This window comes from Chelon labrosus (assembly GCF_963514085.1).
Source record: "Chelon labrosus genome assembly, chromosome: 20".
Taxonomy (NCBI): Eukaryota; Metazoa; Chordata; class Actinopteri; order Mugiliformes; family Mugilidae; genus Chelon; species Chelon labrosus.
Genome location: NC_140353.1, coordinates 25,105,693 through 25,133,089, shown reverse-complemented (window position 1 = coordinate 25,133,089; position 27,397 = coordinate 25,105,693). Strand labels below are relative to the sequence as shown.

At 41.7% G+C, this 27,397-nt stretch overlaps 1 protein-coding gene across 8 annotated transcripts in view; it reads right to left on the bottom strand.

Annotated features, from left to right (window-relative positions):
- The window catches only part of atp10d (ATPase phospholipid transporting 10D), a 109,613-nt gene that overhangs the window by 61,482 nt on the left and 20,734 nt on the right, over nt 1–27,397 (bottom strand). For all 8 annotated transcript variants that reach the window (XM_084569707.1, XM_084569708.1, XM_084569711.1 and 5 more), the window contains 3 exons: nt 14,187–14,391; nt 12,028–12,113; nt 1,438–1,544 (listed from right to left, as the gene is read on the bottom strand). In XM_084569707.1, the coding sequence (XP_084425833.1) occupies nt 1,438–1,544; nt 12,028–12,113; nt 14,187–14,391 (398 nt within the window). The remainder of the gene's footprint in view (nt 1–1,437; nt 1,545–12,027; nt 12,114–14,186; nt 14,392–27,397) is intronic.

The following is a 27,397-nucleotide window of genomic DNA, read 5'->3' as shown; positions in this document are numbered from 1 at the left end:
CATTAATGTTACTGTTGTGTTGTGAGTTGAAGGTGTGTTTAAGGCATTTATGAGCTATATGCCAGGCTCTTGCTGTGTTGCACTACTGTAATGAGTAGAGTAATGAGTTACTATCCATAGAGAATAACAAGTAAGGTAATGCATTATGTTTTTTAAGTGAATAATGTGTATTACACATTCTTGAGTAGTGACCCCAACACTGATGATATCAAATATCAGTAGCATAATACCATCAACAGATGGTTTTCAAAATAAAAGACTGTCTGTCTGTAGATGCCTTTTGAAATTTGAAGTAGCCTTGATGGAGCCACAGACTGGAGCACTGCAGTGCTTGCATATGGCTCGGTGGTTTCCTGGTGTTCTTGTTGGAATTGGTTCTTCAAAATGTACTAGTACAAATGACCTTTTAGGCCTGCTATTATTTTCCATGTTGCTGTTATTACAGGTGTTAAATCTATAAACGTTTGTAATCTGAAGTTGTAAGGGACTTCTGAAACTTAAAAAGTCCGGTGTTGACCATCAAATTGTGTAGAAAAGAAGCTTTCAAACAAATGTCCACCTCAAATTGTTTGGCAACCATTTTAAATACTTGGTTAAAGCAAAGCATTCTAGGATATGGAGTCACGTTCCATTGTGTTCCACAAAATTACAATTCCAATAAATCAAACTTATTTATGTGTTCTGTGACTAGAGCTTTTAACATTCATTGCTGGGGGGAAACATTTCCTGTTAATGTAATCAGTACAAGTAGTTCAAACTAATATCATAGAATATGTAATGAAATCATATCTGACATATATTGTAAAGCTTCATTGTTAAACACTTCACTTATGTATATGAATGTCTTTGAATTTGCATTGAATTGCAATTCTGCTTCCTTTAATTCAAATTCGAATTGTAATTCTAGATCCTGTTTTTGACATCAATTCAAATTCAATTCAAATTCAAGAATTGAATTGGAATTTAGGAGTCATTCTCAATTCAATTCTGAATTGTGCACAAGCCTGCCACACAGAGGTGCTCAGTTGTTCATAAGAATAATCCAAAAATGCCACTCTTAGGCATTTAGAGCAAGGATTGTATCATATTGAAATAATGAAAATAATGACCATGTTTTCTCTCAATTAGAATTTATACAGTACAATAAACCAAGTCTAATCCATATTTGGTTTGACCACCCTTTGATTTGAAAACATCATCCTTCCTCCAGCATATACTTCTGCAAAGCTTAAAGCTGACTCTAGTTAATGAAAGTACAGAAAGAGGAAAAGGATGAGAATGGTGTACTTAACAGATACAACTGGAGTTGGAACAGGGAGGAGTGTTTGATCAACACCTGCAGGACTTCTAACTAAGAAAATAATCATACCCTTCAATATGTTAATTTTATAAAAAGTTTTTTGTACAAAAAATATTTTAATAAACGTATGCTCTTACCAGCATAGACCACGATGCCTACCACAGTCTCCGTATTGCGGATAGTGCAGCTTCTCAGCAAGAGGTTAGCAATATGGAGGCCAACACGAACTCCACTCGAATGTTCTCTGTGGATCAAGACACACACATGCACACACGCATACAAAGTATACAGTGCTGCTTAAAAGTATTTGCGCCTTCAGAATATTCAACATTTCTGCATTGAAATAACTCAGAACACGAATCATGAAAGTAGACTAAGAGAATCTAATCAAACAAATAGAAATAATATGTGTGTGCATTTATTTAATCAATAATAATAATAATAATAATAATAATAATAATAATAATAATACACATTTGTAGATATTAGGGACTGCACCAACTAGTTGACTTTACTGCTGTGCCATGACACTTTAAGCAGGAAGTTGACTAGTAGCCAATTATGTGACAATAACAACACAGGCGCCTCAGAGAAGACAGGTAAGGAGCCCAGTGGGTAGCAGTGTGTGGAAAATACTTCACTTAAGATGAAGCTCATTTTACCATGAGATTCAGAATATGTAAGTCAGTCCTGAAAAACAACAAATGTATCCAAACGGCCTGCGGTGACAGATAGTAGGAGGCTGCAAATCAACAATTTGCTGGTAAATTTCATTGTCTAAAGTTATTAGAGTGCATATGTTTAAATGTTCATTTCTGTTTTGTTCTGTTAGTTGACATTGTTGCTGTGCTTGGAGAGCATATTTGTTTTTTTGCCGATCGAGAGTCGCATATTACAGTGTCAGACTGACGATGTTTATGGTGTTGACGTGGGCTACGGCTCTTCAAGCATCAATTACCTCGCAGAAAAGCCTCGTAGCTTATTTTGTGTGAATTGCTAGTATGTATTCAGGTGAAGAATATAGATTTCATTTTTGCAAAGCATTATTTTCTACTGTGTTGTGTGACGTCATCGTCTAGTCGATGCCAATACAACTTTCACCACGTATTAGTGGACTTTAAAAAATCCGAAGTTGTTCAACCCCTAGCAGATATTAGCAAAAGTATACATCTTATACAAAACCACAGAGATAACTTTAATTTTCATTGTACTGTGTGCAAGGATAATAAAGGCATTCTGGCATTCTGATTCTGATGTGAAACCTTGTTTTCACTATCTGGTGTTATCCCAATGAGCAGCAATAACTAAACTATTCTTATTCCTCAATACAGAAGCACTTCATTTTTCTTTGAATTCTAATTTTTATGGATTCATTTACCTATTCATTTGTAGAAAGACTTGTTTGCTTGGGCTCGTACTGCTGCATGACCGACTTTATCTTTAGATTCAACTCACAAAACTTACATTCACTCATTTTCTGTAACCGCTTGTCCTCAGGAGGGTCGCGGGATGGCTGGAGCCTATCCCAGCTGTCAGGTTGGCAGTCTATCGGGCTAACCAGTGTTGGGAACGTTACTTTAAAAAAGTAATAAGTTATAGTTACTCACTACTTGTTCCAAAAAGTAACTGAGTTAGTAACTGAATTACTCTATAATAAAAGTAACTCGTTACCAGGGAAAGTAACTATTTGCGTTACTGTTAAAAAAAAAAAAAAGTTGCTATATGTCAAAGAATTTGGATTTTTTTGAGCAGTTTTCACAAGTCAGTTGAAATGACTAGAACAGACAGGTGTTTGTACATAACTTTCGATATTTATATATATATTTTATGATTATATTAAATTTATTTTTATAATATTTATATTTCGGTAGGGTTTAGACGGCGAGCTGTCATCTGTGGTGGAGGTATCGGTGTTTTTGGCCACTAGCTTTGTAGATGCGTGTGTCGTCGTGAGATGCTTCTTACAACGGATGTCGAGAAAGTCTTCGCTCCTGGACATAATGTACACATTACATGCACGTTCCTTCCTTTGACCACAATGAATTTTTTTATTTATTGAAGTAGTGCTTATATCTCCACCTTGAAAATGCCAACTTTTCATCGGATTGCTCCTGACTCGCCATCTCTGCTGCTTCGTCGAATCTCTGTTTAGCTGTTGTGTGTGTGTGCGTGTGTGTGTGGCGCGTGTGCTGGCATGTGTGTAAAACCACTGGCTCTGATTGGCTACCATGAAACATGACTCTGCCTTAGCCAATCATAATCGCTTACCTCGTTATTAACCCACCTCCTCACTAGCGGTGAGCCAGGGGTGCGTTCGGATTACACAGTTTATTCAATCAATGCATAGTAACGCACCGCATTTAACGTCCAGTAACGTTAACGGCGTTGTAACGACGGGAAAAGTAATTAGTTAGATTACCCCGTTACTGAAAAAATGACGTCGTTACCTAACGCCGTTCTTTTAAATGGCGTTATTCCAAACACTGGGGCTAACACAGAGAGACAGACAACCATTCACACTCACACCTACGGCTGATTTAGAGTCACCAATTAACCGAGCATGTCGTTGGACAGTGGGAAACACACCTAACATTTTCTTCATTGATTCATCAATGATGGCAAAACATCCTAGCCTAGATGTCGCAAAACAGGCCCAAACAAGGACATTACTACCCCTAGGATTAGGTTCTGACTCTACAATGCAAACATGATGCCTCTCATTTAGACCAAAGCATTCTACTTTCAATCTGTGAACATCTGTCCACAACACATGATGTTTATCACACTGCAGATGGCCAGAAATGTTCTTTTTGGAAAGTAGTGGCTTTGTGAGAGGCCTATAGTTGCTTTGAAATTACCCAGCATGGGTTCCTTTAGTACCTCTCTGCACATCTGCGAATCTTTGTTGGTCGGACACTCCTGCAGGGTCTTCCTAAATCTCATCCATTTGTTCACAGTATGTCTGACTGTGGATTTCTGGACTGTAACCTTTTCCAGCATGAGCATGAACTACTTCTGAGGTCCTCCGAAAGATCCTTTATCCTGTATTGAGTTTCCTGTTTTATTATGTAAAGTTTTTCCTTGCTTTCCTGTCTGGTGTCCCTTCCTGTGATTCCTCCTTTTGATTGCTTCATTGATTCTCCTTGTGTGCTCCGCCCTAGTTTCACCTGTGTCTCGTCACCCCTCTGCCCACTTGTGTGTATATATAACCCTGCTTTTCCTTTTGTTCTCTGTCGCATCGTACTTGTCACCGGTGTTCATGTCTCCTAGTGGTGTTGTCTCTTCATGTTTGGATTACCTGCCCCACTTTATTTTAATTGCACAACAACAGTTTCATTACATTGATTAGAAACAATTCTGAACAGAGGGTCTAATATGGCCTTGAAATTAACAAGTAATCCCAGAGTTGCACTTACAGACATCTAACCGCACACATTTTTTTTTAAATGTGCAAAGAAGCGTTGCATAAGTAATATAATTTCTGTACATTTTAATTTGTCAGTTAAGCAGCTTTAACTGCTTTGGCCAAAAATTTTGAACATTTTGAACACCTGGTGCTTGGGCTTGACTGTCAACATTCTGCTTTATCTCTTTATCAGAGTGTATTTCTGTACTTAAATTCACTATCCATAAATGTATGGTGAACAATCCATGAAGCCCATTCACAATGGAAAACTTTTTCAACTCTCTCAACTCAGTGCTGTACGTAGGTAAGAAGAACATAAGACAAACTATTAAAAACAGTAAAACAATAAAAAAACACTAAAAGCCCTAAACAAAAACAGGGTTTCATGCTGGGTTGAAAGCCAAGGAATCAGTAGCGGTTTTAGGCACGGGCGAACCGGGCAGCCGCCCGGGGCGGCATTTTTTCATGACACAAGGGGGGCGGCACGAGCACTTGGGAAAAAATAAAAAATAAACAAATAAATCTGCGCCGCTACGTGGTTTTCTATTATCTGTCATATCTGTGTAGGGAATTGGCAAATTGTCGCCCCCTGCAGCTGCAGGCGCCCCTACTGCTGAGAAGGTGCCGTGCACAGACGCTGTGTGTGAGAAAGGGAAAGGGGAGGGGGGCGCGGGGGACAGTTCACCTCTGGGTCTCTCCCAAATTGAACGGACGGGGAGGGGGGGTCCACTGTATAAAAGTTAGTAACACCTTCACTTTCTTCCATGTAAGGCACATTTCATTCATAATATTATAAATACAGGCCTATAATTCATGCACGTTTTGGTTTTTATGAATTGTGTGAAATGACCAAATAAAAATAGGTAATACAAAACGATTATGTGGTCACCAAGGTGAATTGGTTTAGTCTTGACTTCTGGTCGTGAGTGACAGCGCTGGGGGATGGAAATCTGTTGATTGTCGAGTGTCAAATAAACAGAGATGGACAGAAAAAGGAAAGATAAAGGTATGCTGTGTTCTCTCTGTACAGTATCATGTCATGAATGAAGGGCTAATGTTAACTGGTGCTATACGTTTGTTAGCCTTTTTACTATGATGCTTGTAATGCTTATACAACAATAATTCATCTTAACAAACACCAGATCTAATTTCACCCTAAGATTTTGCTTTGCAACAAAACTGTTACAAGGCAGTAACCAAGGATCTAATTGTTCCTCCCTGAAAGATAGATTAATATAGCGTCTAATGACAGACACTTTGAGTGTAAGGGCATGTTTATTTAAATTTGCAATTCATGGATGCTCTTTCTTTCGCGCGGGGGGCGCTCGGAGGTGGTCTCGCCCGGGGCGCAATTCAATGTAGAACCGCCACTGCAAGGAATAAAAGTGGGTTTTAAGACACATTTTAAAAATGGACAGTGAGGGGACTTGCCTGATGTGCAGTGGTTGACTGTTCCACAAAATCCACAAAAAGCTCTGTCCCCTCTGAGCTTAAACTTAGAGGAGGTAACTGTTTCACTAGTTAAAGCCATAAAGGACATCAGTTAGCTCCTCGATTGCTGACTAAAGCTTAGAAAACTAACATGAGAATCTTTTGCGAACCAGCCTCTGTCAGCAAATACTTGGCACACTATTTAGAGAACAAATAGGCATAAGCAGACAATTTGAGGTAAAAGCATCCACTCCATGTTATGCTTCTGTGCTTGCTAATACACTGCCTGGCCAAAAAAAAAAAAAATGGATATTTACTGCATGGGTGATTATCTTTCAGATGATGACAAGTTATTTAACCCCAGCTGACGCAATGAGTAGCTTCTCATTTCTCAAACAACCATGTCTAAAGACACATCCCGTGGTCGTGGAAAAGATGTTAGTCTGTTTGAGAAGGGTCAAATCATTGGCATGCATCAAGCAGAGAAAACATCTAAGGAGATTGCAGAAACTACTAAAATTGGGTTAAGAACTGTCCAACGTAACACATTATTAAAAACTGGAAGGATAGTGGGGAACCATCGTCTTCGAGGTAGAAATGTGGTCAGAAAAAAATCCTGATCGTGATCTGCGATCACTTAAACGTTTGGTGAAATCAAATGGACGAAAAACAACAGAACTCAGGGCTATGTTTTATAGTGAAAGTAAGAACATTTCCACACGTACAATCTGAAGGGAACTCAAGGGATTGGGACTGAACAGCTGTGTAATTTCCTGATAATATAATAACGCCTGAAAATGTAATAAAAATTGCACTTAACTCGATCGAAAACCCAATAATGTAATAACTTCACCAATAATGTAATAAAATATCCTGACTGATATTGTAATAACATTTTTACTGATAATTTAATAACTTATTACTTTATTGGGAATTTATTACATTTTCAGGAGTTTTTTTTTTTTTTTCAAAACTGATTATGTAATTCTTGACAGATAATGTAATATATGTTCATTTTCAGTCCAGAGTTTTACATTTTGTGTTTTGAGAATCTAAGAATGTTATATACTACACCAGATTTGAAACAACACAAAGACTATTGGGTTAAATTGCAGACCTTAGCATACAGCCATATGCACATGTGCAGATACACAGGAACATCCTGGTCTTACTGAGAGGGTGATGGACTTACCTCCTTGGGAGACTAGAATTCCAGCTCAGATAAGCTTCTGAGCAGCACTGGAGACCCCAGGTAACTCTTCCCTAAACGTACCTCTTCACAGATTTCCAACAAATCACTACCTCATGAAAACAACCGTAAACCAACAAAACAACTTTCAGTAACACTTCATTTGAAGAGGGTATACATAAGCATTCATAACACCTACGTACACATTACATGACATCTGACATAAACATAGGCCTACATATCCACTCATAAATGGTTATTATATCACGTTCAATGTCGAATTGATATCTTACTCTATGTCACTGACATCGTGGTCAGCTGACATACTGTCATACTTATAGTATATTATGAGATTTACTTGTATAAATAAAGATTAAGTAAAAATGTCAGCATCAAAATGACAAAACACAACTGACATGGTTATTTTTCAAACTCCTTTTTGGGGTTTATACAGGGTTTCTGAAGTTGTATGTTGTTTCTAAGATTAAGGATTTAAATCCCATTTTATTGACATGACATAATTTCTGCAATGCTATCTGCTGGTAATGTCAGTAACATGTTTATATCGGATTTTCCATTATACAGTCACTAGTTTCGTTATAAAAATTATGCTTTTGATATGTTAATTAATTTCAGACGCCGGCATCCTGGCCACTAGAGGGCCTGCAAGGGAGAACACAATCAGGGTCTTTTTCAGTGGTGGCTAGCTGAAAATATGTCCAGCAGCAATGAAGCTTTCTCTCTGTATATGATCACTTGGTAAGTGAGTATGCAATGTCTAAGCATCAATACCTTCAGATTTCTGTAGGATACCAGAAAAAGTTTGATAATGGTTGGATAGTGGTAGGCTTTAGACTAGATTTTATTGACCATGTGGCTACATGCTAGTTCTTACTGATGTTAAGGTATTGATGCTTAGACAGAATATTAGGGGCTTCAGCCCCCCTAAAACGGGCCTAACGACGCCACTGGTATAATGGAAAATCCGATATAAACATGTTACTGACATTACCAGCAGATAGCGTTGCAGAAATTATGTCACGTCAATAAAACAGGATTTAAATCCTTAATCTTAGGAAACAACATACAACTTCAGAAACCCTGTATAACCCCCAAAAAGGAGTTTGAAAAATAACCATGTCAGTTGTGTTTTGTCATTTTGATGCTGACATTTTCTTCTGTCTGTACCCGGCTGGCCTTAGGCAGATGGGTCCCTCCATATGAGCTGGGTTCTGCTCGAGGTTTCTTCCTGTTAAAAGGGAGTTTTTCCTTGCCACCGTTGCCTTCAGGCTTGCTCTGGGGGTTTCAGGCCGGGTTTTTGTAAAGCGTCTTGAGACGATTTGTATTGTTATTGACGCTATACAAATAAAATTGAATTGAATTGAATTGAATTTTTACTTAATCTTTATTTATACAAGTAAATCTCATAATATACTATAAGTATGACAGTATGTCAGCTGACCACTATGTCAATGACATAGAGTAAGATATCAATTCGACATTGAACGTGATATAATAACCATTTATGAGTGGATATGTAGGCCTATGTTTATGTCAGATGTCATGTAATGTGTACGTAGGTGTTATGAATGCTTATGTATACCCTCTTCAAATGAAGTGTTACTGAAAGTTGTTTTGTTGGTTTGCGGTTGTTTTCATGAGGTAGTGATTTGTTGGAAATCTGTGAAGAGGTACGTTTAGGGAAGAGTTACCTGGGGTCTCCAGTGCTGCTCAGAAGCTTATCTGAGCTGGAATTCTGGTCTCCCAAGGAGGTAAGTCCATCACCCTCTCAGTAAGACCAGGATGTTCCTGCGTATCTGCACATGTGCATATGGCTGTATGCTAAGGTCTGCAATTTAACCCAATAGTCTTTGTGTTGTTTCAAATCTGGTGTATTAGATTCTGAAAACACAAAATGTAGAACTCTGGACTGAAAATGAACATATATATTACATTATCTGTCAAGTATTACATAATCAGTTTTTTTTTTTTAAAAACTCCTGAAAATGTAATAAATTCCCAGTAATGTAATAAGTTATTACATTATCGGTAAAAATGTTATTACAATATCAGTCAGGATATTTTATTACATTATTGGTGAAGTTATGACATTATTGGGTTTTATTACATTTACGATCGAGTTAAGTGCAATTTTTATTACATTTTCAGGCATTACTACATTATCAGGAAATTATTACATTATAGGGTGCTACAAGCTTTAAGAATACCACTAATCAGTGAGGAAAAAAAGGCTTCAATTTACTAGGGGCATAAAGATTGGACTCTGGAGCAATGGAAGAAGGTCATGTGGTTGGATGAGTCCAGATTTACCCTGTTCCAGAGTGATGGGGGCATTAAGGTAAGAAGAGAGGCAGATGAAGTGATGCACCCATCATGCCTAGTGCCTATTGTACAAGCCAGTAGGGGCAGTGCTATGATCTGGGGTTGCCGCAGTTGCTCAGGTCTAGGTTCAGCAACAATATGTGCCCAAAGAATGAGGTTAGCTGACTACCTGAATATACTGAATGACCAGGTTATTCCATCAATGTATTTTTTCTTCCCTGATGGCACGGGCATATTGCAAGATGACAATGCCAGGATTCATGGAGCTCAAATTGTGAAAGAGTGGTTCAGGGAGCATGAGACATCATTTTCACACATGGATTGGCCACCACAGAGTCCAGACCTTAACCCCATTGACATCTTTGGGATGTGCTGGAGAAGGCTTTGCACAGTGGTCAGACTCTCCCATCATCAATATAAGATCTTGGTGAAAAATTAATGCAACACTGGATGGAAATAAATTTTGTGACATTGCAGAAGCTTAATGAAACAATGCCACAGCGAATGAGTGCCGTAATCAAAGCTAAAGGCGGTCCAACAACCTTTTTTTTTTTTGGTGGTGACTTTTTTTTTGTCCAGGCAGTGTATTTTAGAAGTTTTAAATCTGCAGCACTGATTTAAAGTGTCTGCATGTTCTCTGGAGACATTCTCGTTAGGTTAATTGGTGATTCTAAATTGGCCGTAGGTGTGCATGTGAGTGTGAATGGTTGTCTGTCTCCCTGCGATAGACTGGCGACCTGTCGAGGATGTACCCCGCCTTTCACCCAATGACAGCTGGGATAGGCTCCAGCCCCCCCGCGACCCTTAACAGGAATAAGCGGTTACAGAAGATGAATGAATGAACATGGTCCAGTTGTGAAATTTCCTTGCATCTAAATATTCCACAGTCAACTGTCACTGGTATTATAACAAAGTAGAAGCGATTGGAAATGACAGCAACTCAGCCACAAAGTAGCATTTCACGTAAAGTGACAGAACGGGGTCAGAGGATGCTAAGGCGCAACTTCTGCAAAGTCATTCGCCACAGACCTCCAAAATCCATGTGGCCTACAGGTTAGCTCAAGAACAGTGCGTAGAGAGCTGGGTTTCCATGGCTGAGCAGCTGCATCCAAGCCATACATCACCAAGTGCAATGCAAAGTGTTGGATGCAGTGGTGTAAAGCACACCGCCACTGGACTCTCGAGCAGTGGAGACGCATTCTCTGGAGTGACGAATCACGCTTCTTGCAATCTGATGGACGAATCTGGGTTTGGCGGTTGCCAGGAGAATGGTACTTGTCTGATTGCATTGTGCCTAGTGTGAAGTTTGGTGTAGGGGGGATTATGGTGTGGGGCTGTTTTTCAGGAGCTGGGCTTGGTCCCTTAGTTCCAGTGAAATGAAATCTGAATACTTCAGCATACTAAAAGATTTTGAACAATTCCATGCTCCCAACTTTCTGGGAACAGTTTGTGGATGGCCCTCTCCTGTTCCAACATGACTGCGCACCAGTGCACAAAGTAAGGTCCATAAAGACATGGATGAGCGAGTTTGGTGTGGAAGAAATTGACTGGCCTGCAAAGAGTCCTGACCTCAACCCGACAGCACACATTTGGGATGAATTAGAGCTAGGAAGGCCTTCTCGTCCAACATCAGTGTCAGACCTCAGAAAAAAAATTCCCATAAACACACTCCTGAACCTTGTAGAAAGCCTCCCCAGAAGAGTTGAAGCTGTTATAGCTGCAAAGGGTGACCCAATGTCATATTAAATTCTAAGGATTAAGAATGGGATGTCCCATGGTACTGTGTACCAAGACTATGGATGGGAATTGATTAGATTTAATCACTATCAATGCCATTGTTAATCCAATTTTGTATCGATTGCCTTATCAATTCCTGATCAGTTTTCAGTTTGGAAAAAAAGTAATCCTTTACAGTTTTCAGGACCAACCCAGCTGTTTAATTATCTGTTAGAATACAATCTCACACTTGACTTGAATGAACTGACACTTGACTTGAATATGTTGAACACTGAACCGTAAATTATTTATAAAAAGTAGACAAAAAAACATGAATGATAAATAAATAAGACTGATAAAATAATTTGCTAATTTGCAAACTTACTGTATGTGGTAGGAGCACTGATATGAACATCATGTTCAAATTAGACGCAACAAAACAATTCACTTTCTTCGCAACAGCACCACAACATTGAGTTAATTATGATATGGTAGCAAGAGCATTGTTGAGAAGAATCTGTAACTGTAGAGGCATACAATGTAGATGGATTGTAAAAAATGAGACAGGTTCTAAGTCTGAATCGGTTTTTGATTGTTACCCCTAACCGCTACCCACAAAAGCATATAAAGAATGAAACTTACATGTAACCTCTGAACCTGTTGAAGTCATTGTTGGGGTTCTCACATTCTATACGACTGTGGAGGGCCTCCGGGGTGGGCTGTTCTCCCTGGAAAACACACATACACAATTCAATCAATCCTTTCGATAGTACATATAAACAGATACAAATACCTTGTGTTCCATATCTTTCAATGAGGCTAACAAAGCACTGATATTCATTGCTTTAACACCTGGGATGAGTCAGTCCTGAAACAAGTCCTTAAAGTTCATTTACATGTAGTACATCATTTCCGACATAATCCAGCTCCACAGGGCATATGTACTGTCAGCGATAATAGAAGACATGCAATTGCCAGTTTAATTCATTAATGACACAAGAAGGTTGGAATACTGGACACTGTTGAGGCCAAATTGGCACATCTCACATCAACAAGTCATTTATAATACAAGTGGGTTTTGTGGGTGCGGGTCTTTGTTCAAATTTGTAAATTACAATTGTTGTAGAACGGCTGATCTTAACTATTAAGCATTAATATCATAGTAGTATTGCTCTTTATTGTAAAATTGAATTAGCTAAAGGAGCTTGTTGTGGCAAATACTTTAACATACACAGTGACAGAGAAAAAGGTACTGGAATGAAAAGAAGAGAGTGTGTTTTGCATTATCATGCTAACACAGAAATATAGCTCAAATTAAAGTGTGATTTTGTAACATGTTCAGCCTACATCATTAGTGAGAGAATGTGTGAAACTTTAGAATAACTTAGATGTGCCAAAGGCATCTGGATCCCCAAAGAGGCCTGCAGAGATCTTGAGACCTGGCTGACCAAAGTCGATAAATCTGGACTTACTGGTTGGTTAAAGGTTTGAGTGTACCAACACGCTTCTCCTACCCAGGGTATTGTTGTTCTGGTGCTGTATGAAATCCCAGTGTCAACTGTAGAAGCCCTGGTGAAGAGGATTACCAGGCATCTGCAGAGGTGGCTTGGCCTGCCAAGGAGCTTAAGCAGCACTGCACTGTATGGGACAACATACCCCCTACAACTTCCCTTCAGAAGCCTCACAGAAGAGTTTGTGGTGACACGAACAAAGGAGATCATGCAGTCCAGAGACTCCAAGGACACAAAAATAGCTGCAGCTGGGATCAAGGCCTGCACAGGCAGGATGTGGAGTGCTTCCGGAGAGTTACAGGTGGCAGAGTCACGGCTGAGATAGAGGGCCCTGGTTGGAAGCATCACAACAGGATGAGCAGGCCTGGACCACATTCTGTGCTGCCACAAAGCCACAGGGAAAGAGAGGCAGTGGTCCATGGTCAAAGGCAAGCCTCTTTTTCTTATTCTTCTTAGCAACAAAGCAAACGTCTTAGAAGTGGTGTGTAGCATTCAAAGTGTTCTAACACTACTTTTATGCAGACAATGGGGGTTGGAAGTATTCAGTAAAAGTTGAGACACATGTAGGAACTGGAAGCACCAACTTTTAAGGGTTTTACAACTGCTAACAGCTTTTAGTTGTTAACCCATTTCTTGCTACCTGAAAAATGTCTTCCTAATAATTCTGAAATGTACATTAAAAAAATGGAAAATTGGGGTCTTCTAAAACTTTTGACCGGTAGTGTAGTTGTTTCCTATTTGATTTTGAAAGTATTCCTTCTTGGATATTCCAAGATTTAACTTGCTTCCTGTCTTTGTTTTTGTTACTTTGTGATTGTGTGCTCTGACATAATTAGTTTTCATATTGTTTTGTGGTCATCATCTTTTTGTGTCGTCCAGGCCTGCAGTTGTCAGTTTGTCTTGGAATACTCCTGGTGTTGTTAGTTTAGCTTCTTGTATATTTTGTTTGTACTTTTGAACTTTGCCTCAGTCTCTGAATCATTAGTTAACTGCCTGCTTTGTCATAAGGGATTAGCTTTAATTTATTAAATCTTACTTCGAGTTTTGTCAACCCACGTGCTGCGTGCGGCATTTGGTCCTCCCTTTGAACTGAACCACAGCGATACTGTAAAGTTACTGTAAAGGAGTGCCCTTAATTGTTGCAATCCTTGGAAGCGAAAATCCCTCACTCGATATGGGCATAAATGGAAAAAGAGGTGAACAGATGCAGTTTTGCTTCTGGAGCCACAAACTGGGGTGAACATAGATGTTAGATATATTGATTATATAATTAATATTTTCCATTATTACCTGCAGTTTGAGGTCTGAAACAACCTGTCTCTGTTTCAGGTTGGTCTCTCCATCCAGGTTAGCAGTTTCAATGTAACAAATCCCACGAGGGTCAGAGGAGTACAGCAGCAGTATGTCAGCAGGGATGATTTCATTACAGGACAAACGGACAAAGTCTCCAACTCGCACATCCTTCCAGCATTGGTCAGTGTAGGCATTCTGTGTGCTATGGAAAAGCATGAGTAGTAAGAGAGGAAGGACATATCAATCGTATGTTGAAACAATGAAAGTTTCCAGAGTGCTTTGCTGGACAGAATACAGAGAATAGTGGACACATTTCCCCACACAAGCTTATAAACATAGGTGATAGGTGAAACTGTTCCCCCATCACCCTCTCAGTTCAGTCATCAGTCAGCAGGTGAACAGCTGATTTTACCACCTGGCTGATACACCATCACGTGACCCACATCCCCGTATGTGACCATAGCAACATAAACCAATTCTAGCTGGCGCCAACACCGGGTGATGGTTTGTTTGTACCATCCTTAGCATTTTTCTGTTGAGCAAAAACAGAATTATACAGAGACATCTTTATTGAAAGGCCGTGGACAGGACCCCTTGATGAAAATGGGGAAGGGTAATTCAAAGGAGTTGATTTCTCCAGACGGTTCACTTTGTGATATTAAGAGAACAAAATATGGAGAGAGTTGTTTGAAGAGCTGCAATGAATGGATGAGAAGATTATGGATTCCCAAAAAGGGGGTTCTTTGAGTTTGGATCAGTTGGGAAAGTTAGAGGACAACTTGAAGAAAAATAAAAAAAATTGAGAAAAAAAGCAGTGCGTGTGAAAGATTTTGAAGCAGTTGAGAAACATAAAGAATGTTTGACAATATGGAAGAATGAAGCAACATGCAGGGAAAGAAAGCACTTAGAGGTGATGCTGGGAAACTGTCATAAATGTGAAAACAATTAGTCCAACCGGTCGGGACTGTGCTGGTTGACCCTGGGCAGAGCCATGCAAGCCGTGTGGGATGGAATTATCTGCATGTCAGCCAGGTATATCAAATTCCCATACAATGCAGCTGAACAGGTCAACATTAAAGCGCAATTTTGCAGCAAGAGCCGGTTTTCCAAATGTAATCTGAGCTATTGACTGCACACATATTGCTATAAAAGTGCCATCACATGATGAATTAGATCGGATGAAAATGTTTCATCCGATCAATGTACAGAAAAGAAACATTGTGGCGCGTGGAGGACAGCGTGCTAAAGAGTACATTTTTGCGAGCCTCCACTCCAGTAGCATCGAGTAGCGAGTAGCATCTCCAATTAGCTTTCTGTGAGGACGTTAAAGAAGATTCAGTTCGCCTGTTGGACCCTGTAAGATCAAGCCCAATGTTACAGCTGCAACTTGAACAGCATGCACAGGACACTCTGTTAATGAAGAAACAGATCAAAAATGAAAAGATCCAGAAAGACCTACATACAGTATAGCATCTGTGACAGTATTCCAACATACAGAGGCAACAGACACAACAGAAGAATGCCTAGAGGCTCCATGGTGATGGTGCCACTGTGGTCAAGAAGGACATTGGTCTCATGATTGTTTTAGTGACCAGATGCAAGTTTTGCAACCAGACTGGACACTGGGCTTGTGATTGCTCACGAAAGAAGCAAATATCAGACTGAGGGCAGTGGTAAACCTGATGTGCAGTGGTATACTGTTACATAATTCAGGAGCCGCAACAGAAAAAGCTTTGTCCTCTCTAAGCTTCTGCTTAGACCTCGGTACCTTTAGGAGCATCTGATCAGCTGACTTGAGACACCAAGCAGCAGTGTAAAGATGGAGAAGCTCAGAGAAGTAAGGCAGGACAAGACCATTTAAAGATTTGAAGGCAAATAAAAGAATAGTAAAATTAACTCTAAAATGTACAGGCAGGCAGTGGAGGGAGGCCAGATGTGAGTTATGTGCTCCCTCTTACGTGCTCCAGTTAAGAGATAAGCAGCCGCATTCTGCTGAGATGTGATGAAGGCATGGATTACTGTCTCAAAGTGCTGATGAGTAAGAAATGGCTTCACCTTTGCCAATCTGGACTTAACCACTACAGCAATTTGCCGATCCAATTTAAAATCACTGTCCATCTTGAAGCCCAAGTTTGAGACTGCTGGCCCAAATCAACAGGGAGGGGTTCACAAAAGCCACTGGGACCAACACAATATTCATTCAAAGTTCAAGGCCATCCAGGTTTTAATGTCTTCAAGACACAACAGAAGTGGCTTGAGCGAGAAGGCATCCTTCTTCTTTAGCGGCTCATAAATCGGACTATTGTCAGCATTGAAAAGAGATACCATGCTTTCTCAAGATGGAACCCAGAGGCAGTAAATACAATGAAAAAATTCCAAAAACGCGTTTAAAAAAGCCAGCTGGACTTGAAGAGTTTTTTTTTTTTTTTTGAGAAGACGTTTCACCACTCATCCGAGTAGCTTCTTCAGTTCGAATCAAGCAGATGCCCTAAAACTGAATCCTGTGGAACCCTATATGACAGCAGAGCAGAGTAGAACTCAGAACCACCAAGGCTTACACACAGTCCTGTCTGCCAGATAAGACCTAAGCCAATCCAGAGCACTATCACAAATGCCCACGGTAGAATGATCAAGGGCGGCTTTTCTCCGTTTAACTCGGCTTTATTGTCAGCTCCAAACACACAGCTCCTCATCACAACATACAGCATTTCCTGGGGTTTTCTCTCACTGCCGGTCTGCCATCATAAAGCGTAGCTAACACAAAACTACTGTAACCACTAACATTACTCTGTCTCATATAAACCATATGTGACATCTCCCCTTTTCTTAAAATGTTATTTCCAGTAACAATAACAACTGTAACTGTAGCAGGCTGGTAATGTCACTTCTCTAGTAAACACATTTCTCCTACAACGGAGATAATCATGTAAATAAACTTAAAGTGCAGTAAACTGTAATCATGTCTGGTTTAATTCAAGATGTCATTTCTTTGTCTCAAATCTTATCAAATATTTCAACATTTATGTATGAATATATTGAACAATACAGTCAGCAAACAATTTTTTTCTATTTTTCTTTCTTTGTCACTCTATCTTTATTTTTCTCTTGTGTTTTTTTTCAGTCTTGCCTTCCCCAATTCCCCCCAAAAGGCCATATGATTGACACTTCAGTGTCTGTCTACAGGTCTAGCCTGTTGACTGGTTTGCACACCCTTCCAGCTCTGGCGCAAAACTGTCCTGGAGCTTGTGTAGGAGTGTGTGCAGGGCTTGTGACTTCACCCGGGCTGGAAGAAACCGTCTCTGGGGTGATGTCACTTGCAGATCGGAAACCTTCTCCAGCACTGTCAGTGAAGCAAGAGGGGTGTCTCGGGGAGGCTGCGAAGACAGATCACCTCAGTACTGCTCCTTGCGATGTGTCAATGAGGTACGACCTCAGACTGACACATTCCTTTGAAACAACTGCTGGTGTCGCCAAGGACTTTTCCCGACCCAGTTTGATTAAGACCATATCTCCTGGTCGAAGCGGTGGAAGAGGTCTGACTCCATGACGACGATTATAATAGAAAGCTTGTTTCACCTCCTCGCCAGCATCGTTTTCTGCAATTTCCCCATTGCAGGACTAATAAAGGTTTTTCTTATTCTTAATTTTCCTCCCCATAAAGAATTCTGCTGGACTGACTCCTGTGGTGGCACAGGGAGTTGATCTATAGCACATCAAGGCTATTAGCGGATCTTCTTGATGTAGGATTCTCTTTGCAGCGTGTACTGCTCTCTCCACATGACCATTTCCTTGGGGATGGTGAACACTAGACGTGATATAAGAATAAGAATAAGAAAAACCTTTATTAGTCCCACAATGGGGAAATTGCAGTTCACAACAGCTTACAGAAAGATGCGGAATAAAAAAATAGCAAGCGCAAAAAGGGTAGCTATAAAAGATAAATAGTGGAACAGAATCAGGTAGAAAGTTATTGCACGGGTTGAGTTGTAAAAATGTTTTAACACTTATGGTGTAATACTATTGCACATATTAAGATTGTACATTGTGGAGCCTAACAGCAGCAGGAAGGAAAGACCTTCTGTATCTTTCCTTCACACATCGAGGGTGAAGCAGTCTGTCACTAAAGCTGCTCCTCAGTCCTGTCAGATCACTGTGCAGGGGGTGGGACTCATTGTTCAGCATGGATGACAGTTTAGCCAGGACTCTCCTATCACCCACCTCCCCCACTGAGTCCAGAGGGCAGCCCAGGACAGAGCTGGATTTCCTGATGATCTTATCCAGCTTCTTCCTGTCCCTCACTGTGATGCCACTGTTCCAGCAGACCATTCCGTACAGGATGGCTGATGCCATTACAGAGTCAAAGAAGGTCTTCAGGAGTGCCCCTTTCACTCCAAAAGACCTCAGTCTCCTCAGAAGGTAGAGCATACTCTGTCCCTTCCTATAGAGTGCATCAGTGTGGTGAGTCCAGTCCAGTTTGGTGTTGAGGTGAACACCCAGGTAATTATAGGAGTCCACTTGCTCAATGTCCATTCCCTGGATGTTCACTGGCGAGGGGAGGGCAGAACGACGTCTACGGAAATCCACCACCATCTCCTTGGTCTTGGTGGTTTCGCTGGCACCATTTCACAAAGTTCCCCATCAGTCCTCTGTACTCTGCATCGTCGTCACCTCTGATGAGGCCAACAATCGCAGAGTCGTCGGAGAACTTCTGCAGTACACAGCTGTCAGTGTTGTGTCTGAAATCTGCTGTGTAGAGGGTGAAAAAAAAGGGGGCCAGAACAGTCCCCTGGGGGGCACCCGTGCCACTGGTGAGCAGGTCAGACACAGAAGGTGAAAGTTGTCCAGCATAACAGTGGAGTCCAGGATGCTCGGTGTAAGCCAGGTCTCCGTGAAAAGAAGGATGCTGCTCTCTCTGTACTCCCGCTCCGTCTTGTTGGGTAGAGATCTCACATTTCCCATGGTGACGGAGGGAAGAACAGGTCTGAAGCGTCTTTTCGCGACGCTGTTTTCCTGCACGGCATCCGCGGCGGGTCTTACGGAGTAGTGAAAAAGTGAAAGAGTGCAGAGCAGTCTTAAAAGTATATACAAAGTAAAAAGCCAAGCAAAAAGTGAAATAAATTAGAGAAAAAAAGAGGAAAAAGAGAGAACGAGTAAGAGCTGTTGCAAGCAGCTGCCGGCTTCGACCGGTGCCGGAAGCAGGAATATATATGACTGAAATCAAGCTGAAATCAGTGGCACATTTCCATTATATTCTGGCCATCCGCTCTCATGAGTTTGATGACAGACTGCAGGTCGATGTCAGCTGTGGTGGCTGTTCTGATGCTTTCCATTCTGCTAGGAGATGCTGGGACACCCTGTATTACACTGGCTACATAGCATTCCACCTCGCTATGTGTGTCAGTATTTTCCTTTGTGTAGGTTTGCGCTGCTGGTATGAAATGCTTTCTCTAGGAGAAACCTTGATTATACAGTTGCAGGGGTTGGCCGGGCTTGACGTGGCGAGGCAGCTTGTACTTGACCCGAAACCTGTCTGGACCATACCTGTCAAGTATCCCGTTTTGGCCGGGAAAGTCCCGTATTTTACCCTTCTTTCCCGCCGTCCTCCCGTATTAGTATTTTCCCGTAAATCTCCCGTATTTTAACATGCGTTATTAAAAAATAATAATACCCCGGGCCCGGGCGGAGTAAAAAAATAAAATAAAAATATTCCCAATCTGAGCTCTGTCACTAGCCTCGCGATAACTGCCACCTGCAGTAGCATACTACAGATAGGCTACTGTACATCGCGATGGTAGTGCGGGTAGATCGCGTGCCATTGAATTTTTTTTTTTTTTTTTTTTTTTTTGATGTTAGTCTAAAACATGTATCCATTGCAACTCCAAAACAAACAGCAAGACAAACCTTCATCTTTATTTTTACTTTATAGTTGCAACATGCCCTCAGTTCAGAGGCACACATCCACAGCCACGCAACAACTCCAGACTACCGTCTTTCTTAAAGAGACAGCGCTATTTTTGTAAAGGTGCAGTGCACCAATTTTTCTTGATAAAAATAAAAACAAAGATGGATAGAGCTTTTAACACTGTAACAACTATTAATATGACAATTTAAAAAAAAATGTGTATATATATATATATATATATACGGGTAGATCACTTTGACTTGGTCATTGTAAAAGTAGCTCGCAAGCCAGAAAAATGTGGGCACCCCTGATATAAGGGATACTGGAGCTTGGTTGGGGTGGTGGGACTGCTTGCGGCGGGCGCTGGAAAATTTCCCTTATTTTTAAATCCAAAACTTGACAGGTATGGTCTGGACTCACGTGGTATGAGACTATAATCCATTACCTGGAGGACTAGCGGTTAGGGAGCCCTCAGATGGAACCCCCAACAGACTCCAATCCTGATGGAGGAAGGCTCTTCTCTAAGAAGAAGCATGAAGCTGGGTGATGAAAGCCACAAAGTCTCGGAAGTCACTGAACCGAAGCCCCTTCTGTCAAACAGGAATATTAGAATCGGAACCTGGAACGTCAGGACTATGTATGAGATAGGAAAAACAATGCAAGTAGCAGCAGAGATGAGGAGATATAACCTAGAATTGTTAGGAATTAGCGAAAAGAGGTGGATTCAGTCTGGACAACGTAGACTGAGAACAGGAGAGCTCTTACTGCATTCAGGACATGAAGAAGACAAAGCCTCGCACACAGAGGGGGTAGGTCTGCTGCTATCAAAAACAGCTCAGAAGGCATTGATCGGCTGGGAACCACATGGACCAAGAATCATAACAGCCTCCTTTAAAACCAAGAAAAAGAAGCTGAACGTGGTACAGTGCTACGCGCCAACAAACGACAGTGACGATGAACATAAAGACAACTTCTACAACAGACTGCAGAGCATCCTGGAACAACTTAAAATGAAAGACATCAACATCCTCATGGGGGATTTCAATTCAAAAATTGGATCAGACAACACAGGATATGAAGAAGTGATGGGAAAGCAAGGTTTAGGGGAGATGAGCCAGAACGGAGAGAGGTTCATGGACACCTGTGCCCTGAACAACCTAGTGATCGGAGGAAGTGACTTCCCTCACAAGAGGATACAAAAGGTGACATGGGTATGACCAGACAGGGTAACCGAGAACCAGATCGACCATTTCTGTATAAATAGGAAATTTAGGAGGTCAATGCAGGATGTAAGATCAAGGAGGGGAGCTGACGTGGCATCAGATCATCACCTTCTTGTTACCACACTGAAAGCTGAAGCTGAAGAAGCACTGGACACCAACAAAAACAAACCGACAGAAGTACAACATCTGTCTCCTGAAAGACCCAGAGAAATGTGAGGAGTACACGGTTACTCTAAAGAACAGATTCCAAGCTTTACAAGAACTGAGCAAGGAGGAGGAAGAGCTAACAGACAAATGGGAAAAAATAAAAGAGGTCATCACAACAACCTGTCAGGATGTGCTTGGACCAAAGAAGAGCCAACAGAAAGAATGGATAACACCAGGAACACTCTGCAAGGTCCTAGAGAGGAGACAGAAGAAATCTGAAATAAATAACAGCAGAACAAGGTTAACAAAGGAAAAAGCCCAGAAAGAATACACGGAAATAAACAAACAGGTGAAGAAAAGTGTCAGGAAGGACAAGAGAGAGTACATCGACAGCCTAGGGAAGGAAGCAGAAGAGGCAGCTGCTGAAAGAAACACGGCGGATCTCTACAACATAACCAAGAAATTGTCAGGCAAAAACAATCCACCAGGGCGACCAGTGAAAAGCAAGGAAGGGAACGTGGTCAAAGGGTTACAGCAGCAACAGGAGAGATGAGCAGAGTACTTTGAGGAGTTCCTGAATAGGCTGACACCACCTAACCTTCCCGACATACAACCAGCAGAGACAGACCTGCCCATCAACTGTGGAAAACCAACCAAGCTGGAAATTAAACAGGCCATCACTCAACTGAAGTTCGGAAAGGCGGCAGGACCGGATAACATCCCAGCAGAGGCTCTGAGGGCAGACATAGATGCTTCTGTGGAGTTACTCTACCAACTGTTCAAGGAGATCTGGGAAGAAGGAGGAAATTCCACCAGACTGGAAGGAAGGATACCTGGTCAAGCTCCCTAAGAAAGGAGACCTTGGTCAGTGCCATAACTACAGGGGAATCATGCTGCTCTCAGTTCCAGGAAAGATCTTTTACAGGACTATGCTGAGACGAATAAAGAAAGCTGTGGACCCATTGCTAAGAGACCAACAAGCAGGCTTCCAGCAGAGCAGATCCTGTATCGACCAAATTACAACTCTCCGTATCATAGTTGAACAATCAGTGGAATGTAACTCTCCACTCTTCATTAATTTCATAGACTATAGGAAGGCGTTTGACAGTATGGACAGAAACACCCTCTGGAAACTGCTCAGACACTACGGCATCCCAGAAAAACTGGTCAACATGATAAGAAACTCCTACGAAGGGACCACCTGCAGAGTCATTCATGGGGGCCAGCTTCCCCGTGAAGACTGGAGTCAGGCAAGGCTGTCTACTGTCCCCTTTCCTCTTCCTCCTAGACATCGATTGGGTTATGAAGAACACAACAACACAGGGATTCAGTGGACACCGGACGACCTAGACTTCGCGGATGGCATCGCTTTGCTCTTTCACAGCCAAACGCAAATGCAAGAGAAGACAAGAGTTCTGGCAGACACCTCATCTCAAGTAGGCCTCACCATCCATAAAGGGAAAACAAAAGTCCTCAAAGTCAACACAGCACATAGAGATCCAGTGACTCTGGAGGGAACAACACTTGAGGAAGTTAAAGCCTTTACATACTTGGGCAGTGTCATAGACAGTCAGGGTGGCACGGATGCAGAAGTCAGAGCCAGAACCGGCAAGGCAAGAGTCGCATTCATCCAACTCAAGAACATCTGGAGCTCTAAGGAAATCAGTCAGCGGACCAAGCTCAGCACAAACATCAAGCCGGTACTACTGTACAGAGCAGAGACCTGGAGGACAACCAAGACCACAACAATGAAGATACAAACATTCATCAACAGCTGCCTGAGGAGAATCATGGGCATCCACTGGCCGGACACCATAACAAATAAAGATCTCTGGCGGAAAGCTGGAGATTAAGTGAAGGAGGAAAGCACAACACCAGCATCACTCGACAAGCCCTCAGATGGAACCCCCAAGGCAAAAGAAAAAGAGGCAGACCAAAGAACACCTGGCGCCAGGACCTTGAGGCTGACATCAAGCAGTGTGGTACGACATGGAAACAACTGGAAAAGAATGCCCAGGATAGAGGACTCTGGCGGACTGCGATCAATGGCCTATGCTCCATGAACGAGCACTAGGCAAAGAAGAAGAAGAAGAAGGTTTGTGGGCTTTGGGATAAGGTGTCAGCAGTGAAGTGGGTTTTTCAAGACACATATTCAGCCACTGGTTTGTACTTCATGAGTCACACTAAAGGACACTGACATCTCAAGGGGACGTTGTCGAAGCTCCTGTTGTTAATAAGCGGCACTAAAAAAGTAAGTGTAGTTGGCTGTGCCCGAGGGCAAACTCAACAAACTTCTCTTTGTTGAGTTTCAAGCCAGCTGATTCGACACGCTGCAGTGCCCTTTCATGCCGGGCATCATGTTGCTCCATGGAGGTCCCATAGACTAGGATGTCCTCCATGAAGATTTCCACACCTTCTAGTCTATCCAGTCAACAGCTTCCGCTGGAAGATCTCTGGTATACTTGTTATGCTGAAAGGTAGTCGCTTAAAACAATACCTGCCAAACAGTGTTATAAATGTTGTTAGCTGGCAGCTGTCTGGATGTAGAGGAATTTGAATTTCCATTCGGGCCACTCAGTTGGCTTATGAAAGGAAAACACTCACGGTTACAACGGAAGAAGGCGGCAGTACGCCGTGTTGTTCAACCCCCGGCGCACTGTTGTCTTCTTCCATTATAACCGTGAGTGTCGAAACACTTCTGACACCATGTAGAATGATCAAGCTTTATTGTCTGCTCCAAACACACAGCTCTTCACCACAACATACAGCATTTCCTCTCACTGCCGCAAAACATCCAGTCTGCCACCACAAGGTGTAGCTGTCGCAAAACTACCATGACCATTAACATTACTCTGTCTCATGTAAACCACAGGTGACACCCACTAGGTGTCGTAACCGAGCCACTAAAATGTTGTGGTGTACAGTGTCAAAGGCTGCTGTTAGGTCCAGCAGGACAAGAATAACGAATTTGCATCATTTGCTAGGAGCATGTCACTAAAAACTCTTAATAAAGACTGAGCTATGCAGTGTTTAAAGCAACACAGAAAGACCTCCAGGACATCATGCTCATCCAGAAAAGATTTTAACTGAGCATGATCAACTTTCTCCAAGATTTTTGAGATAAAAGGCAGCTTGGAGGTGGGTCTGAAACTGGCTAGCACGCTACGATCGAGGCCAGGTTTCTTAAGCAGTTGTTGCACCACTACATGTTTAAAACTGAACGGAAACAACACCAGAGGACAGTAGTGTTGCGTCGGTCGCGAATGATTCGTTCGTTTGAACGAATCTTTTGAGTGAATGTACTGAATGGAATCACTTCATGAACTGATTCGTTCCTTTCTCAGTTCAGTTGAGCTCTGCAGCGAGCGTGCCGGCCGGGAGTGGAACTGCCGGGGGGCAGTTCCACTCCCGGCCGGCACGCTCGCTAACAATCAGACATTTGGTCACAAACACAGGCTGGAAAAATGCACGCACATAATGTTCGGTCTTCGGTATGTATTATTGCACCAGACGGAACCTTACATTAATACACGTCTATAAGCTCTGACTGCCAGGCAGATTTAAATATCTGAAGTTTTTAACAGAATTTCTGCTGTAGCTGTGATGTGTGTTTGGTTTTTTGTTTTTTTTAAAAAATATATATATAAACTCCTGCTGCTGTAGTGTTGTGTCACTCGCTACAAACAGAGAGGTGAGTCTGTCAGGCGATTCACGTTCGCACTGCCACTCATGATTGGCGAACGTACTGCAAGATTAGCGAATCAGTACGTTCGCGAACGTGCAGTACGTTCGCGATTCTAGTGATCCTAGAATCTTACAGCGAATCACGAGGCCTGTGTCACTCACTGTATTAGCGCTGGCTTGTTGACATCCGTGTAGCACCGTGTAGTACTGTGTAGAATAAAACGAGGCTAGAAGCTAACATGCTAATGTTAAACATGTTGTTATTTGACGGACACTTTCAGTGTGTATGTTAGCATGTACGTTAACATACTGGTGTTTAGCCGCAGTGGTGTTGTCATTTGTATTTTAGTAAGTTTTCTGTTGGCTGTACTACGTGCCACCGTGGAACAATTCATGGGTTTCACCAGGTCCCTTTCCACAGGTGTTTAAAATCAAGCACCTAGACTATGAATGTAGACTGCATGGTGCTTGATTAAAACACCTGTGGAAAGGGACCTGATGAAACCCATGAATAGACTAACCGATTCAGTCCGTTGTCTGCTAATTAGTACAACGTTACTACGTCTTTGTGTCAGAATCTCCATTCATATATTTTAGTATTTAGTGCTCTAATGCTTGTGATTTGAACTTTTATTGGTCAACCGTATGGACTGATGTCGCAGATCGCCGGGCTGCCGACCACAGATACGCTGAGCGGTTGCCTTGGCAACCACCGGATGTGGATGCGTGTGACATCAATCAGGGCTCCTGCTAAGGACGGAACGATTCAGTGAACGAATCTTTTGAACGAATCATTTTAATGAACTGATTCTAGTGATTCAGTACAGTCAAAAGAACTGCCGTTCCCATCACTAGAGGACAGACTGCTGTTAATAATGGCCAGAACTGCCTGCCCTATGCTTGGAAAGACCTCTTTTAAAAAAAACTGAGGGCAGCATCACAGGGAGAGCCTGATGGCTTAATGTGGGCAACCACATCTTCTAAAAACAACTAAGACACTGGCTCAAACTTTTCAAACACAGCAGAGCAAGGGACAGGGTCAGAAAGGTCGAATTTAGGAGCTGAGATGAGAGCCCTCGCAGAAGCAACCTTATTGATAAAAAAGTTCAGGAAGCTATTGCACATTTCAGGGGATGTCTCAGTGCAAACAGGCTGTGGGGCATTAAGAATAGTGTCAATGGTATTAAATAACACATGTGGGTTGTGACGGTTGGACTCAGTTTTGCCAAGTGTTCCCTTTTGGCCTCTGTAACAGTGTTCTGGGTTAGGGCCACCAGCAGTCCTTCAGGATCTGGAAAGAAACCAGCAGCTTATCCTTCTTTCACCTGCGTTCAGCTCTGCAGCCCTCCTGTCTAGTAGCTTGAGTTCAGAGTCCTGTATGGTTCAGCAGGAGGAGTGAAACCAGGAACAGAGCTCCTCAGTGTTAACAGATGTTGCTTCAGAGGAGACGCAGAGCTGGTCAAAAGCAGAAGAGAACTGACGGCCAGTAAAGGGGTTAAAAGTCCGACAGCACTGAGCAGGAGCACCGAGTTTAACTGTGGCACAAGACAATGCAATTTCAAACACTACAGGCATATGATCAGAAATCACATCGTCACAGATCTCCAAGTTAAACACACAAAGACCGTGAGAGAGAACAAGGTCTAATGTGTTTAATAATAAGTAAATAATGTTTAAAATGTTTAAAAAGTCCTTCACCAACGGCTTATCATAAATCTCCAATAAAAAGGGCACGATCATACGTAGACATAATTTCTACCAAGAGATCAGAAAAGTCATTAACGAAGACCTTATTGTGATCCACCTCAAATAAGGTCTCTTCAAAGCTGGAGACTGAAGATTAGACTGCTTACATTTAACACCATTTTTGTAAACAGTCACCATTATATTTAACCCCACCTTTTTTTTATCTTTACAAAAAACAACAACATTACACTCTAAGAAGTGAAACATGGATGTTGTTTGCATTACATCATTTTTGTAAGGTGAAACTATTGAATAATTCCACTTTTGAAAAATAAATCAAGAGAGTTTCATTGCATTAATGTAATACAAAAAGGTTTTGGGATTACAAAATTGTGCTGAATTGAATCTACGTAATCAAGTTATTTAAAACACACTGCAGGCGTTAAAATGAATTAAGACCGTCCCAACGCGGTTTCCGTACTTTCTTGCACATGCGCAGTGTGGCTGAGGACGCCTTGGAAGACACGCCCATAGACACGTAGTGACGGCCAGTCGAGGCTTTGTTG